The sequence below is a fragment of the Mercurialis annua genome, linkage group LG8 (assembly GCF_937616625.2).
Source record: "Mercurialis annua linkage group LG8, ddMerAnnu1.2, whole genome shotgun sequence".
NCBI lineage: Eukaryota > Viridiplantae > Streptophyta > Magnoliopsida > Malpighiales > Euphorbiaceae > Mercurialis > Mercurialis annua.
This window is the reverse complement of record NC_065577.1, coordinates 38,527,094-38,546,155: the sequence shown is the minus strand read 5'-3', so window position 1 is coordinate 38,546,155 and position 19,062 is coordinate 38,527,094. Positions and strand designations below refer to the sequence as shown.

General features: G+C 28.5%; 1 protein-coding gene across 1 annotated transcript; it reads left to right on the top strand.

Moving 5' to 3' along the window:
* Nucleotides 1–3,411: 3,411 nt before the first annotated feature.
* LOC126661120 (uncharacterized) lies at nt 3,412–8,382 on the top strand. Its single transcript, XM_050354908.2, has 3 exons — nt 3,412–3,771; nt 7,676–7,914; nt 8,141–8,382. Exons 2-3 carry the CDS (start codon nt 7,694–7,696, stop codon nt 8,235–8,237), a joined length of 318 nt encoding a protein of 105 aa, XP_050210865.1. The 5' UTR covers nt 3,412–3,771; nt 7,676–7,693; the 3' UTR covers nt 8,238–8,382.
* Nucleotides 8,383–19,062: the final 10,680 nt, after the last annotated feature.

The following is a 19,062-nucleotide window of genomic DNA, read 5'->3' as shown; positions in this document are numbered from 1 at the left end:
TAAAGTGGTTACCTCGAGTAGGAACTTCGACAAATATGTTCTTACTCGAGGTAAATGTTATACTCGTCGAGTATATTGGTTACCACGAGTAGGAACATATCTGTCGATGTTGCTACTCGAGGTAGTGTTAAAAACTCGTCGAGTAGTTAACCCTACCTCGAGTAGAAACTTTGACAGATATGTTCCTACTCGAGGTAACCAATATACTCGACGAGTATAACATTTACCTTAAGTAGGAAAATTGTTGGGGAAGTTCCTACTCGATGAGTTTTGAACCCTATCTCGAGCACGAAGTTTCCCAGTAATGTTACAACTCGTGGTTAGACTATACTCGACATCTTAAATTTCGGGTAACTAAATAGGAAGTTTTTAAGTTTACGTGAAAAGTGCCCCTATTTACATGATATATGCCTAATTTTACGCAAAATATGCCTAATTTTACGCGAATTTGATTTTTCACCTAAAAAACTCACGGTCTCTAATAAACCATGAGAAATAGCGGAAATTTTATAAAATACAATTATTTTAATGATTTTAAATATTCAAAACATTAAATAATAACAACTTAAATTTCGGGTAACTAAATAGGTAATTTTTAAGTTTACGTGAAAAGTGCCCCTATTTATGTGAAATATGCCTAATTTTACGCGAAATGCCTAATTTTATGCAAATTTGATTTTCACCTAAAAAACTCACGGTCTCTGATAAATCATGGGAAATAGCGGAAATTTTATGAAATAAAATTATTTTAATGATATTAAATATCTAAAACATTCAATAATAACATCTTAAATTCCGGGTAACTAAATAGAAATTTTTAAGTTTATGTGAAAAGTGACCCTATTTACGTGAAATATGTCTAATTTTACGCGAAATATGTCTAATTTTACGCGAAATATGTAACATTTTACGCGAATTTGATTTTTCACCTAAAAAACTCACAATCTCTACTAAATCATGAGAAATAGCAGGGATATTACAAAATCAAATAATTTTAATGGTTTTTAAACAGTTAAACCATTCAATAATAATATCTTAGACTATGGGTAACTAAATAGGAAGTTTTTAAGTTTGCGTGAAAAGCGCCCCTATTTACGTGAAATATACCTAATTTTACGCGAAATATGTCTAATTTTACGGAAATTTGATTATTCACCTAAAAAACTCACAGTCTCTAATAAATCATAAAAAATAGCGGGGATATTATAAAATAAAATTATTTTAATGATTTTTAAATAGTTAAAACATTTAATAATAACATCTTAAACTTCAAGTAACTAAATAGAAATTTTTTAGTTTACGTGAAAGCAATTTACGTGAAATTTGTTACATTTTATATAAAGTTGGTTTTTCACTAAAAATATCACGGTCTCAATTAAAGTATAAGATTTCTCCATATGAAATAATGACGATCTATATTAATTGTTGAAATAGTACAAAATGATGTTAGTCAAATATGTTTTTATAAATTAATGACCTTCAATAACAAATCTAATTTTAATTTAAGTGAAATGTGTCCCAATTAATTCCAATTTTTATTGTAATTTTCGAATCTAAAAATTGATGAAGAAAACTAAAGACTAGAAAATGTTCCTACATATTAGGTGCTTGTAAATAACAACTGCTTATAAAAGGTATAGCAAATCAGATGAAAACAAGGAGAACATTTCAGTAACTACATGATGGATACCGAATCCTACTGTAAGTATAATGGAGCCGAGTTGCAGGAGATCCACTCTCAGGCGACACCGGACTCCCCCTGAAGACCGAAAGGTATGAAGGAGATGCCGAATCTTTAAGATTCGGTAACACGCTAATAAAGACCGAATCCCACATGATCCGCCGAGAGCGCGTCAGGTCCGGGATTCGGATAAAACGACTAAGTATGGAAATATTGTCCTATTCGGACACAAACGCTACATATGGAAAGATAAGCTCTACTTTAGGAAGATAAGACTATTTAGGAAGACGTTCCTAAATAGGACTCTTATCAGATTAAGGTAGATCTCGACAAATCAGAAGAATCTCTACGATATTGCCGAATCCCTATAAAGTAGGATTCACTTGCCTAATACAACTCTACTAGGTATATTCGACTACTATAAAAAGAGCATGAGGTATGCCTAGAATCACAATTACATTCATATACTCAAAACGCTGCTCAAAGCTCTAGACTGACTTTAGCATCGGAGAGTTAATCGGACAACCACCGTCCGGTTAGCTTCTACCCTGTTTTGCAGGTTCACTCACCGGTTCAGAAGGCAGACTCCATCACTACAAAAGCACAATGCAAATATTGTACAAAAAAACCTTAAAAATTTCAAATACCAACACAGCAACATTAGTTTGACTATGTCCCAGCTCTACCAAAAAAACTAACTTACAGCTCTTAACAAAAATAAACATGTAAAAACACTGCCCCAACCAATATGAAGCTCTGAACAGGCAAAGTTTTTGGAGTTGCTGGATTGCATTCAGCTGTCAAAGTACATGAGAGCAGAATATTAAGAACAATTTAAAAAACTCAGAAGCAAAAGACGACTAAATATTATGCATCAGTAATTAAACATGTATAATCAACTTTCAGACAAGCAGAGTTATTTGGAGTCGCAAGGACACTTAATAAGCATTACGAGTTTACACAAAAATTGTTCTCATCAATGTTGCGGATAAGATGAGAGCAGAATATTGCATTCATGCCGTCCAGTTTCGTTTCAACTCTAGCTATTCTATTTCCGACGTTTCAGAAGAGCTACAATCATCAAGTAGTATGCAAAAATTCATTCCACAGCTTTGATATTTCCTTAAATTCTGTGAAACCAAAGACTAACAGACTCATAGGAAACAAGCTTGGAATGTCATACTTAAAAGGCAGCTTGAAGACTTTGACATAACTACAAAATGGAGTAAACAAAGCTCATCTTATGATTTTCTTCCTATCTAGTGCGTCTTCATTAACATATGCTAGATGATCAAACGCACTATAATTTCTCTAAATTATGAAAACAGTGTACAAATGCAAACTTAGAATGGTAACAGCATATATATATATATATAACATTTATTCTCCAAACATAAACATTATTAACAAATTTTATTTCTTGATTAAATAAAAACCACCCAACCATATCAAAATTGCACATTAAAAAACAAAACTGGGTAGATAAAAAAGGGACCGAAACCACTTACATTTATTCTCCAAACATAAACATAATTAACAAAAACCACTCGTCTTTTTTATTTTTTGATTATATGAAAACCAACCAACCAACCATATCAAAATTGCAAACACAATATTCATTATAAAACCTGGGTAGATAACAAAAAAAGATATTGAAAACTCTGTATTATGTTTTAATGGTGTAGATTGAACATTTTACAATCAACGGTGGTTATTGAAAAATAAAGTATCCATAGAAAGACCCCAATCATTCCCATTCCTGACCTAATTTGTGATTTTGAAAAAATAATCGTTTCTCTCCTCTGCACCTCCACTGGTCATCGCCGTTGCCACCACTGTTGCTCCTCCTCCACCTTTGCTGCTCAACCACCGTCGATGCTCTAATCCTTTCCCTCCGCTGCTCGTGTCCCTCTGCTCGCTTCAGTCTCGCCGGCGCTCCACTTCCACTGTCGCTGCTCTAATCTTACTGCTCGTGTCTTCAGTCTCGCCGGCGCTCTACTTCCATCGTTGCTGCTCTAATCTTGCTGCTTGTGTCCCTCCACTACTTCAGTCTCGCCGGCGCCCCACTTACAGCCGCTGCTCTTTCTCAGGTAAGGATGTGCCTATATGTTAATTCTTTTACTCAGATTTCCTTATCTTGTTGGTTTGTGACTGATGGGTTTTGCATGCTTTTCTTTTGTTTCTGATTTCTCATTTTCTTTGCATTCTTCTGTTTTTGTTTTGTTGGATGAGATTTCTTGTTTATTTGATTGTTAGCTTCCAGACAGGGCATTTAGGGTATTTGTTGATGTTTTTTGTTATATTGTTAAACGAATCGCTCCGTTAATGATTTTGGTTATTCAAATGTTACCAAATGCTGATACAAATCAATGGTATATGCTGCATTTTTTCAATATTTAAGCAAATTTAGTTATTCTAAAATGCATTTTAACTTCAAAAACAAGTCTGCATTTTGTACTTGCATTCTTTACCAATCCCAAATTTTACAAAATCAATAGGCAATATAAATATTTTAACATCTAATGACCTGAATTCAGTACTCATATTAGCTGTTTTTCTATGGGAAATACTCTTTTGAAAGTGAAAGTGGCGATATGCTTAATTACAGGAACACTTTATGAGCCATTTTGTGGGCAACTAGCAAGTTCATATGTTTGTTTGCACTAGTTTTAATCTATGTTGCACGAAAACTTCTTCAGCCTTGTGTTAACTTGAAGAACTCATATTATATAACGCTAATCTAATATATAATACTAGTACGGAACCCTCGCAATGCTTCGGATTAATCGATTTAAAAGAAATAGATTCATGAATTCAAAATATTTATAAGAGTTTTAATTTTAAGTAATTAGTAGTCATAGTTAAACGACCATTATCGGTATACCTTATATTTTAAAGTTCAACAAAACAGGCGCAACGGTAGTCAAGTAGTCATAAACATTCAAAAAAAAAAAACTGTCATAGCTAAACAAACGAACTAAAGTTCAGTATTTCAAACGAAAAAAGAATCAAACTTTTTCAGTAAATTTAGAATTTAAAATTTTCACAACTTCATTAATTGTGTCACCCTCACCCAAATTTTCTAATTTAATTTTTTAGTTGATAGTTTTCAGTTTTAACATATATAATATTTTAGTAATGTTTGAGTCTAATTTTAACTATTCAAGTAAATCAAAACTATTAGAAAACTAAATTCAAAGATGTAACCTAAAACTTGTAGTTGTACCTTGAAAAGACCCACTTAAATTTTCTATGCTTACAGTAGTAATAGTTTAGTTCAATATTTGCTAGTAGATTGCTATGATCTGAGTTTCTATTTTTGCTTTTTTAAACCAGTTATTTGAGCTAAGTGTTCGGTGAGATTAATGCTTTTTATGTTCGTAAACCTATTAATTCTTTTTAAATTGTTGTCTTGCCAAAAAAATTAATATGAGCATTAATTATTTATATATTCAACCATTTTTATGGATAATTTAAGATATCAAAATTTAGAAACATCACCATTTACAAACTTTAATTTTTTAGAAAATAAAGTCGATAAAGAGCCTTGTATTGGATTTTTCTAATTATAATTTATTTTAATGTGTTTTAATTAACAGAGATGACTTAAACTTTATTATTATTATTATAATTTTAAGTAATATTTACTTATAATCAAATTCTTTTATAAGCATATAATGCAATCAAATTAAAAAAAAAACAGTAGCATCTTCATTGAATAACAAAGGCATTCCAACATTAAATACTTCCCCTTAATACAAAAATTTGCTATGAAATTTAGATCAATGATATCAATTTTTTGTTATCAATTAGTTTTAATATTTTTTGTTTAGTTGCCTCTTCTCATGTTTGAGTTTACTGTTTCCAAGCACAACACTCAGTAGATAAACTTGTAAATGTCCTTAACTGATCTGTGTCCTTAGTTGTCGGCAACATGATATATGATTTCCTTTTTAATTGTGGCCTAATGCTGTTGATGTCTATGGTCATGGTATTGTGTCCAACTTATCATAGGTGTGAACGTTAGTCAAAATTATCTGTATAAGTAGCTGAACAAATCCAAAGCAGTCCTGAGAGCGAAATCAATTTTAAAGATATGGTCAATCAAGCAAAACATAAGCAGTTTGATAGAGTTAATTTTCAGTATTAGATTATCCATTTTTAAGTTGGTCATTTAAAAAGAAAAAACAAAGATTATACCTTTAGATCACAGTTCAGCTGAGCAAGCAGTGTTATCTGAATAATCAAAAATTCAGATTAGAAAAAAGCAGTCTAAAATGCTAAATAGAAGAATAAACTGAAGTTAATCATCCTGAATGATTACTACCACAATCTGATTCTGTAATTCCTGCACATATAAAAGGAAACTTGATTTACTGAATTTTAAAATTCAATAGACTATAGTAAATGCAGATAATAGATAGAAACAGCTCTTAAAAAATAAAAATAGCATACCCAAAAGAACAAAATAAGCTAAAAGGGTATTGTGTTGATTTTCATCACCGACTTATATAGTACTTCATGATAGGGATAAAAAAGGAAAGTCACAATTATAAACATGGCTGTAAGGAAGCCAACGCAGCACATAACACAACCAATCCGATTTAGGCAGGTGTCGAAAACTGCACGGATGATCAGTGACCCCTAAAAGTGACCCCTATGCAAGATAAAGGGCCAAGCTTCATAAGAAGGGTATAAACAGTAGTAACCCATGTGGCCATTCGTTAAACACAGAAGATATATAGAAAAGGGTATTATAAAAGAGAAGGCATTTCACTATTCATTGTACAGTGAAATGACTTCTCTTTTATACTATGTATATAGATATTATAGATTTCCTTATACTCTGTGGTTTGTTCTTTTTTTATTGATAATTGAAATTGGTTACTCATAATTGAAATGCATGTATTATATGTGCCATATGAAGTGTAAAGAAAATCTGGATAAGTCTTTTAGCTTCTTTTTCTCAAGTACGTGCTAGTTATGTTTCGCTTGATAAAATTTTGAGCTGATATTTATTTTTATAACTGTTGATTATCTGTTGGTTTTATTTTGAATGGGCTATAAGAAATGTAATTATTATACGGTTTTAATTGTTTCTGTGTTTGGTGGGTGATCCTAAGATCAATTTTTTCGATAGACATTACTGCATTTTGTGACCTATGAGGTCAATTTTTTCAATTAGGGCTTGTCATTTTTTTTTAATGTTTTAATCTAATTTTTCCTTTTTCTGTTCTTTAAATTGCAAAATTAAAATTGAAATTGAATTTGAAATCAATACAGACTAGTGATTACATTGAGCTGTTTTAAATGCTATCAAATTGCTCAAGTTGTCTTAAAGTTAACTAGTTTCTTCAATGAATTAAGCTGCAGATAATAAGCCGGTTATTTGATGACACTCTTTGTTTCTTATTATATGTATAGACTAGGTAGCACGCACACTTCATTCTATCGATGTGTCCCGTTTTAGACACTTGACGTTTCGGACGGGAAACTTCATTTTTTACATAGGAAACCTTAAAATAACACCGTTTGCTGTTTCCGTGTCTGTGCTACCTTGTGTATAGATTAATGCAATTATATTATATGTTCCTCTGCTCAATGGATATCAAAAAGATAGGTCACATGTAATGCGATAAAATAGTATGCTGTCAAGATTATGCAAGCTGCTTCTTTTTGGTTTATTGTGATCCTTTTTTTATCTCTAGGCTCTTATATAGCCCTTCTCTGCTACACTGATGCGTTATCTGTTCTTTCCGTTAGTCTAGTGTTAGTTCCTTTTAATTTTATTGAATTCTCAGGTTAGCTGCTTCTTCTTTTCTTAATCTTTTCAGGGTGTATATCAAAGATTCTATTGATCATTGAAAATTAGGGTCTTTATCCTTTTATTTCTTTATTGATAAGCTACACATGCTTATTTTTTAAAAACAAACAAAGAAACTCTTCAATTCAAAAACTGAATATTTATTCCATTTGGCTTATTTCTTGAAATAGGAAAACACAAGGGAAAAGATGAGTGTTGGTGGCAGTCTTAAAAGTATTATAGCTGCAGCAGTGACAACGGGAGTGGCTGAAGCAAGAGCAAGGATATTTGGGCACGTACTTAACCCAACAGGACAGCGGTCTCCCCATAAAATTTTACGGAAGAAGCTAATTGGTGAGAAAGTAGCACAATGGTATCCTCATGACATAAAGAGAGATGACCCTCTCGTCATGGCTCGCTTAGAACAACAGTAATCCCTATTCTTTTTCTCTATCTATATATCTGTTTTATCTGTTATTTTCTGATAGCGTTTATATATTGACATACAAGTTAGATAGGGAATATATGGCCTTTTCTTAATGTTAACAACACTACTCGTATGGAAACAAAGCCTTCATGGTTACATTTGAGTAATTTGACTAACAATTTTATAGTAAACAGATGTTTCATTAATTCTCTCTCATTATGATTTCCAGGCGCTTATCGAAGCTTGAAATATTGAAGCGCCGTGGAAAAGGAGCACCAAAGAAGGGCCAAGGAAAGGGAGCTATTAAGCGTAACAAGGGGAAATGACGGGTTCTTTTTTCTCCCTTCCCGTTCCTGTTTTCTTCAAATATGCTATCAGATAGTTTTCCTTATTTCCTATTAACATTTTTAGTAAGGAGTTGGATAACAATTTTAGAGGTAATACAGTTTTATGACATCATCTTTTTTGTTACTTATTTTCTTCAAGACGTGCTATAATTTCCGATTTTATAATGGTTTTTAATGGAGGCGACATAAATGCTCAAGTTGAGAGATCATTGTCAGCTTCCAGTGGGTTTTGAATTCAGAAAAGCTTGTGTATGTTTGATACTTCAGTGTTTACAAAATTTGCCAAGAAGGTAAGTTTAAACTCGTAAATTGGATTTAAATCGAATTAATCAAATTAACCAATCTATTTTGGTTGAGGTCGGTTTTGTTTGATTAGCAAATTTTTTAGTTTGGTCACGGTTAAGAGTTTTAAAAATTTGATTAACTGATAAACTGTATTAATATATATTTTTTATTTATTTTTAGTTATTCTTATTGATATTTTTATCAGTTTAACCAAATAAACCGGCTAATTTGATAAGTTTGTTTTGTAATTTTAAGATTTTGTTTAATGCGGGTTTGGTTAATTTGGTCAATTTGAATAAAGAGATAAAGTAATGTGGTTGACTGGATTTTGGTTAAATCGGTCAAAGTTTAACCGGACCAAGCCTTTGCTCAGTCCAATCAATAAGTTATTTTTTTTGCTGGTTAAAAGAAAAGAAGAAAGTTATTCTATGTGCCTTCTAGCTACCACTTCTTAGAATCATAGCTTTGATAATTATGCACTTCGGGAGATATATTGCTAATCAAAACTTTTATTTCTTCGTAATCATTAGCTATTTTTATTTTTAACTTTCTGTCTCCTATTCCTAAATTAACAAAATCTAAAAGTTTGATCATGATTTGGAGGAGCGAAATATGTTATTTGTGCATAACAACATTTGGTAATCCATTGTTTAAGAGTGAGATGAAGAATATATAATAATTATGGTTCCAAGGTATGTGAAAAAATGTTGAAAGTAGATCTTAAGATTAGAAGTCCTAGTTTTCATTTGTTTGGAAAGGAAGTGGGTTGAGAACTCTCGTTATTACTAGGTGTGAGAAAAATATGACTCACTAATTCTAAAAAATATGACCATTTTATAGCCGGCATTGGCCGTTTGGTTTTGGAATCCGTAAAATTGTTCCGTATCGTGTTTAATAAACGATTCGGGTTCTTGCGTGAGAACTAGGGGTTTTTTGTGAGCTGCGCAGACAAAATAAGAATAACAAAAAGGGTAAATTTTAGCTTTTTATTTCCTGGTATTAAGATTAAGTGTTCATCTAAATCTGCTTAAGTGTTCATCTAATAACTTTAAATTTGTTTGCTTTCTATATCTGCCAAATTGTTCATCTAATAACTTTAAATTTTGTTTGCTTTCCTAATTAGACCGCATAGGTGCAAAGTTAAAACAACTTTAAAAAAGATTAAATGAGAAAATGCTAAGGAAATTTATAATATTTATTTTCATCTATTATTCGAATTTAATTCAATGGTATAATTTAAAAGGGTGAATTTCTTGAAAAAATCACTTTTAGTGGTTTTATTTCTAATGTTTCACCTTGGTATCTAAAAATCATTATTGCATGAGATACCATATTTCCTTTTTGATTAACTGGTTAAGAATCCGGCTAAGAGATGGTTGTTAGGAGATGGCGTGACTTGAGATGCACAAAGAGAGATGACAAAAAATCTAAAAGATTATTATCTTACTTCCACTGCTAGTCCCTTCTCTAATAATTAGTCATCTTTACGGTTCTTCGTCTTCTGCTGCTTTAATCTTCTTGTGTTTCTACCCGTTAATCATAATCCAACTACTCAACGTTTTATCGGTGATATCTAACACATAATAATCAATTAATATGAGTTTAATTAATATGAATTTAAAATCATTATTTTGAGAAATTTTGTTTTTCTTTATTTAAATATAGCATCTTTTAACTACTTTGAAACAAAGACTATTAGTTTTACTCCAATATCTCATTCATAAGAATTATTTGAAGAAGGACAAAATATAGCTAAGCACACAAATATAAAATCAGGTTATGAAGTAGCAACTCATAGAATAATTTGAGTTATATTCATCAGCATATTTATACTGTGACCACAAAATATATATATCATGAGCAGGTAATATAGGGTAATTAAAAAAAAGATTTATAAATAAATATTCATTGATTAAAATAATTGTAAAAATATAGTTTCCATTTGCTAAAATATAGTTTCCATTTGCTAACATATAGTTTGCTTAAAAAGTCATAACTTAAGTTTAGGAAAAAGATACAAAAACCCTTTTAAGTTATATAAAAAGAACACATAAGCTCTTTAAGTTATTAATGGACCACTTAAGCCCTTGATACAAGTTATATATCTCTTTTATCTGTTATTTTCTGATGGCGTTTAAATATTGACATACAAGTTCGATAGGGAATACAACATGTTATTAATGTTAACAACACCACTCGTATGGAAACAAAGCCTTCATGGTTACATTTGAGTAATTTGACTAACAATTTTATAGTAAACAGATGTTTCATTAATCCTCTCTCGTTATGATTTCCAGGCGCTTATCGAAGCTTGAAATATAGAAGCGCCGTGGAATAGGAGCACCAAAGAAGGGCCAAGGAAAGGGAGCTATTAAGCGTAGCAAGGGGAAATGACGGGTTCTTTTTTCTCCCTTCCCTTTCCTGTTTTCTTCAAATATGCTATCAGATAGTTTCCCTAATTTTCTAATGACATTTTTGGTAAGGAGTTGGATAACAATTTTAGAGGTTATACAGTTTATGACATCATCTTTTTTGTAATTTGTTTTCTTTAAAATGTGCTATAGTTTCCGTCTTAATAATAGTTTTTAATGGAGAAGTTTAAATTGAGAGATCATTGTCAGCTTCCTGTGGGTTTTGAATTAGAAAAGCTTGTGTATGTTTGATACTTAAGTGTTTATAAAGTTTGCAAAGAAAGTAAGTTTAAACTCTTAAATTGGATTTAAATTGAATTAATCAAATTAACCGATTTATTTTGGTTAAGGTTGGTTTAGTTTGATTAGCAAATTGGTCACGGTTAATTTGATAAGTTTGGTTAATTTGGTTTAATCAAATTAACCGGCTAATTTGTTAAGTTTGTATTGTATTTTGAAGATTTTGTTTAATGCGGTTTTGGTTAATTTGGTCAATTTGAACAAGAGATAAAGTAATTTGGTTGATTGGATTTTGGTTTAATCAATCAAATTTTAAACGATTCCATCCTTTGCTCACTTCTATCAATTTTTAAAGAAAAAAGTTATTCTATGTGCTTGCTAGCTTCTAATCTAGGAACTTTGGTAATTATATATTTTGGGAGATATATTGCTAATCAAAACTTTCATCCCTTTGTAACCATTAGCTATTTTTATTTTTAAATTTCTGTCTCTTATTCTCGAATTAAAAAAATCTAAAAGCTGATCATGACTAGGAGGAGCATGATTAAAATTCAATTGCAAAATATGTGATTTATGTATTCTAACATCTGGTAATCAATTGTTTAAAATTGAGAGAAAAAGAAATCATTATAAATATGGTTTTAAAGTATGTGAAAAAATGTTATAAGTAGATCTTATGATTAGAAGTCCTAGATTTCATTTGTTTGGGAAGGAAATGGGTAGAGAACTCTCTCTAATACTAGGGATGAGCAAAATATCCGAATCGCTCATCTTAAAAAAATTGAACATTTTAAAGCTGGCATATGTGTTTAAAAAATGATTTGGGTTCCCCCTCGATGAACTAGGGGTTGATTTTTTATTTTCTAAGGTTGGTTTTGGAGTAATGGTAAGTTGCATTGGAAGAGTTTAATGCAGTATAAAAAGAACAGGGGGGATTTTTTTTGAATGTTTTCCGGTATTAAGCTCCGCGTGTTCATCTAATAATTGCTCAAGTGTTCGTCTTATAATTCTAAATTTTGTTTGCATTTTTGATTAGACCTCCTTGATGCAAAGTCAAATGAACAAATGGTCATCCTAGTCCCAGCCTTCAATTTGTATTTCGGAAGTAAATACATGCATTTTAACTTGTTTTGGGGTCAACATTTTTTATTTTATGAGCCAATTAGATCTTCAAACTCTCTTATTTTAAGTCAATTTGTACTACCTCAAACGCGGATTTATTTGATTTTGATATATAAATTTGAGAATCTAATTGGGAAAAGTGTTTTATTTGATTTCAAAATACAAGTTTAGGGATCTAATTGGCTTAAAAATGTTAAATTATATTTTTTGATACAAATTTTGAAAATCAGGTTGATCCTTTGTTTACAATTAAATGCTTTAAAAAGGATTATTTGAAAAAATAGTAAAAAAATTATAATTATTTTCTTCATATATCTGAATTTGATTTGATTGTATTTAAAAAGACTAGTTTCGCATTACGTGCTATGCACGTGGCTCGTAACGTAACTTCTCAATGAATATATTAGTAAATTTATTATAATTATATCAATTTTTTTATTTATAATTAATATTAAATTAGCTAAGATTTTTTGTAAAAGTAAATATAATATACTCGGTTATTAAATTTTTTTCCATACTAAATTTATTCTTCTTTTGAATTTATAATAACCATAATTAAATAATTAACTTAATTTTAATAATAATATTTTTACAAATAATAAGATAGAAATTTAAATAATAATATATTGACCAAATACAATATTTTAATTTTGTAGTTCAATCAAACTAAAAGATAGGTATTCCTACTAATTTGAAGACAATTTAGTTATTTTGACATACTATAAATTAAATTGGAGATAATTTAGCTACCTATTCAAATTAGGACTTTAACTACAATAGTAATTAATTAAATAATTAATTAGTCAATGACTATAAAACCTTTATTTAGTAGTAAACTGGAAAGGATTATTCAGTAAATTTGCCTGTCCCCCTATCCGTGCTTTTATATATAGTATAGATTAGTTGAATTTTTTTCAACTACAAATGATCTTAGAAACAATATAATAATCAATATTGAAATAATCTTCAAGTGATGCCACATCTCGATTCGTACATCCCCTTTTGATATCTAGAAATCATATTTGTATAAGCTACCCTTACCATAATATATTCTTTTCTTAATTAACTGGTTAGGAATCTAATTACAACTTCATAAAAAATTGATAACCAAATTGGACTATAATCTATTACAATTATCAAATGATCATTTAATTAAGTTTAAATTGCACATTTAACTACAATACCAGTACATATTGTTGAGAAATCTATAGTTTGGCAGACGGTTCTTAACTATTAATTAGTTTTGCTCTAATATCTCAATTTTTTTGAAAGATAATCCATAACAATTTAGTAATAAGTAAGCAACTATAAATTTAAATTATAAAGTAGCAACTCATGGAAAGTGTTTGAGCTGTAATCATCAACATATTTATGTCATAACCACAAAATATATATATATATATCATGATCAGGTAAAATAGAATAATTGCAAAAACAAATATACAACTTTTTGTGGGTTTAGCGTTTTAATCACATCTTTTAAATTATCTTATGTATAATCTTTATATTATTTTGCAATTTAATGCGTTTGGATGGTCGCCAGCCAAATTATACTGACTAGTCATGCCACAAAACGCCACGTCAGAACTGGTCATGCCACAAAGTGCCACGTCAAAGTCTCCCTATTAAATAATTGGAAAACAAATACTTAACAGTTACCATATTTTACAATTCAATCACAGTTTTTGTCAAATTCATAAAAAATTTGATAGATATTAATACTAAAAACTAAATTAAATTAGATCTTAAATTATATAAATCATACAAAATTTAATTGAAACAATGTTATAAATTTAGTTAATTTGACAATTAATTTTTCAAAATCAAATAATTATATCTTAAATAATAATAATATTATTATTTGTGAATTTATTAATTGATCAACACTAATAAATTCTTTATATTAATAAAATATTAATACTTAACTAAAGACGAATAATAAAAGGTAAGAATAACTTTATATTGTACAATAATTATTAAACAAAATTATTTACTTAAGAAACTATGTGTATAATATGTATGAAGATTTAATTGGTAGCTCAGATATTATATCAAATAGTGTTTACTTTAATTATATCAGATAACTTTATATTAGAATGAATAAATTGTAAAATATACCAAAAGATGTGTATTTTCGGTAATTCAATAAAAGATTCAAGTTTTTATGCGGCGTTGATGTGACATGACTCAACATATAGTTCCGTACGGTAGCGTACTTAGACTGACAATTAGTAATATGCGCATCGAATTATAAAAACATGCATAAATAGGCATTGAATTATAATGTTTGGTTGGTTCGATTTTGAACATTTGATCGGTTAATTTGGTTTTGAAGATTTTGATTCGATTTTAATAAAACCGACGGAATGCTCGCCCCCTGCTCATCACAGATAGATGAAGCAACTTGGCAGTTTAATGATTTTGCTAAATTTTGGCATCAATTATTATTTTGTATTTTAAAATTAAAACTGGTCTATTTATCTACAGATAAAGATAGAGGTTTAGAATTTGTGAGGTTCTGTTTTGTTTTACTTTTTTTTTTTGAGAATTATATTCTAGAATTTTTCTTTATTGTGTTAAATCAGTGTGTATTTGTGAGGTTCTGCTTAGACATAACGTTCGAATTTGTTTTGGAATTTAGAATCCAAATACTTTATTTTTCAGTACTTCGTGAACAATTTTTTTTTTGACAGAGTGAACAAATATATTAGTATTAGTATAATCAGCAATTTACACAATTTTCTAGGAACACAATTGACATAAATTAAAAAATATATAATATAGAATTAAGATATCATTAACTGTTAAGGAAAAAAAATACTATAAAGGAAAAAGTAGAGTCAAATTTAAATAAGGATAATTTTGTCACATTCATAAATAAGAATAATTTTGTCACATCTCATACCCATAATAGCGTCATCCTAAAAAAAAAAAAACATAAAAATCCATAGATTTCCTTAATTTTACATACTCAGAGATTTTTCAATAAAAATCTCACCTCATAGGTGTACAAATTTACAAATTTATAAATTTGACAATTATATATATATATATATTCTGAATTGTCGAATTTATAAATTTGTAAATTTTATATTTCATTGATTTAAAATTCATGAGTTTGTTAAAGTTTATAGATATTAAAAAATTTCAATTCAAACGGCGTTTAAAGTTGACAAAAGATTATGCATACGGCTTTTATAAATAACTAAACCATTATGGTATTTTTTTATTTCTTTCACTTTTAACCTTTACAAATTATAAAATATACAATTTTTGTAAAACTACAAAAGCAAAATCTTTTTCCTATTTGATGTTTTGTTGTTTGTATTAAAGGAGATATAATAATTTAACAAGGATTTATTTGGTGTCAATCTTAGCAATTTTTCTAGTCGTCGAATTAATTTCATTGGGGGATATAAAAAGATTTAATCACTCATTTATAATAAAATCATTCAAGACGATCATTCATATGCATCGAACTACAAAAATCAATAAAATCATAAATATAATTATAAAAATTGATCAAAGGAATAAAATCGCCAAACGCTGTGAATTATTTAAAATTTCATTTGTATTTTTTAATTTTGTTTAGATCGTGTACATATTAATGATGTTCAAGCAACACATAACTTTTTTTGTAGTATATTAAATGAACAAAAATTATTAATTAAAAATTATACTATTCATATATATTTGTAAATATAGTGAAATTTAAAATTGCTGATGTTAGTGAAGATGAGGATATATGGGTGGAAATATAGAGAAAATTTGGAATTTACCTAAAATAAAGAAATAATAGGACTTTATACCTCAACACGGAAAAGATGGCGAAAATACATCACTGTTTTGACTTTTTTGTGATTTTACTCTTTAAGTTTGAATATTTATTATTTTACTCTGACACACACACACATGACACATGCTCTCTTTCTCTCTCTCTCTTTTTCTCTTTTTCTCTTTCCTTTTTTACGTGCATACAGGTCTTCCACAATATTATGGAGAACCATTTTTCATTCACTTCTCTTTTATTCATTCACTTTACATTCAATTTTTTTTATTCATTCAATTTTCTTTAGGTCTTCCATAATTATGCAAAACTATTTTTCATTCAATTTATTTTTGTTCATTCAATTCTTTTTTGTTCATTCAATTCTTTTTTTCTTTAAATTAACTGGAGATTACAAATTTCATTTCCATTTTCTATGAATATTAAATTTTAAAGCAAGCTTATCAGAAAATTAAATGAATGTCAAAAATCTATTTTATTTCCACTTTCCATCTTATTATCATGTTATTACGAGTATCATATATAGCAGATTATTATATGATAATGTAATCATATTGCTGGATAATATAAGATACAAGTACAGTATCACATTATCATATGATTATCATTGTATCAGCTTATCATATGATTGTCACAGCTTCACCTAAAATGTAATTATCAATGTATCATATTGCATTTTAATCTTATTATTATGCCATTATCAGTATCGTATGTAGCAGATTATTATCATCTCATTATCATAATTTTTTTATAATTTTTTTCATGCAAGTATCATATTATCATATTATTATCATTTTATTATCAATAAGAACCTTATCATCACATTATCATCTCGTTATCATTATTTTTATGTAATTTTTTCCCATAGATGTATCATATTATCATACTATTATCATAACTTTATTATTTAATTATCATCTGGTTATCACTGATATCATGTTTTTTTTGTAATTATCACGTACGTTATTATATTATTTTTTTTGTAATTATCACGTGCGTTATCATCCAATTATCATAACCTCATCATACTTCATTATCATCTAGTTATCATAATTTTTATGTAATTTTTCTATATAGGTATCATATTATCATAACTTTATTATTTAATTATCATCTGTTTATCACTGATATCATGACTTGATTTTGTAATTATATTTTCACGTACGTTATCATCCAATTATCATAATCTTATCATACTTCATTATTGTCTAGTATCATATTATCATATGATTATCACAGTATTACATTATCACATGATTTATACAATTTCACCGTATCATATAATTATCAATTTATCATATTGCATTGTCATCTTATTATCATGCCATTATTAGTATCATATATAGCAGATTGTTATCATAATTTTTGTATAATTTTTTTTCAAGCAAGTATCACATTATCATACTGTTATTATTTCATTATCAATAAGAATCTTATCATACTATTATCTTCACATTATCATCTCGTTATCATAATGTTTATGTATTTTTTTCATATAGATATCATATTATCATACTATTATCATAACTGCATTATTTAATTATCATCTGATTATCTCTGATATCATGAATTTTTTTGTAATTATATTTTCACGTACGTTATCATCCAATTATCATAACCTTATCATACTTCATTATCATCTATTTATCATACTGTTGTGTTATATAATAATGTTATGATAACAACGTGATAATCATATGATAATCAGACATTTTTTTTATAAAAAAACTTATTTCTCTTCAGTTTTATGATAATGATATGATAATGCAGTGATAATTATATGTTAATCAGATGCTGTTTTTTTTTGCAAAAATCGTTTTTTATGCAGAAACTCATTATTTTCATCATAACATTGTTTCTTATGCAGATTTTTAGATCTAAAGTTGAAAAAATTCAAGATTAATTTATAGATCTGAAAATTAAAATAAATCGTATTTATCAGCACGAATTAAGAAAAAAATCACTAAAATCAAATATGAAAGGACGACGAAACGATGACGGGGCGACAGAGAAACAACGAAGAAAAAAGAATAAAAATAGAAAAGAAAAGAAGAAATAAATAAAAGAAGAAAAAAAAATGGTGAAGAAAAATGAATCAGAGAAGAAGAAGAAAGAGAGAAGGAGAGAAGAAAGAGAGAAGGAGAGAGAAAAAAAGAAGAAAAATGACAGGTGTTATTTAGAGTAAAATAAATATGATTAGAGTAAAATAATAATAAGGAGTAGGTATAATTATAATATAAATATGTCTTAAAGTAAAAAAATAAATATATTAAAAGGGTGAGGTATTTTCTTTATCTTTTCCTTATTGAGGTAGGAAATCATATTATTTTCAAAAATAGAGTATTTTTTCTAATTTTCTCGGAAATATATTCATGGTTTGCTAAGTGTTTGGGACTCAACTTAGATTTCAAGGCTTTCGAATGAAAATTTGGAGAAGTAAAGCGTTATTGAAGGTGATTCAAATTAATGCTAAAATGTTCCTATTATAGTTTGACCGAAGATATATGGCCAAACCCATTTAGAGCCTTCTGTACTTTACACTTTTTTTTCCGTAGGTCCTTATATTTCATTTTTGTATTATCTGATCCCTCTACTTATCTATTTTTATTTTTCAGGTCCTTTTGAGTTTTTTTTTCATATATCCATCCCCTTAATGTCTAAAAATCATAATTGTGTGAAATACATATTATATATTTTTTTTGATTAATTGGTTATGAATTTGAATATAAATCCAATCACAACTCTAAAAAAGAATATTGGTAAACAAATTGGAAGACGTTCTATTATAATTATCTAATGACCATTAAGTTATACTTACATTGATAAGCTCACAATTCACACAATAAGAATTCTGGAAAGATTAATCTTTATTGAATAACAACTTAGGCATATATAGCCTGTACATCATACGAGAATAAAGAGCAGTAATAACAACCACGTACAAATAGCGATATTTGTT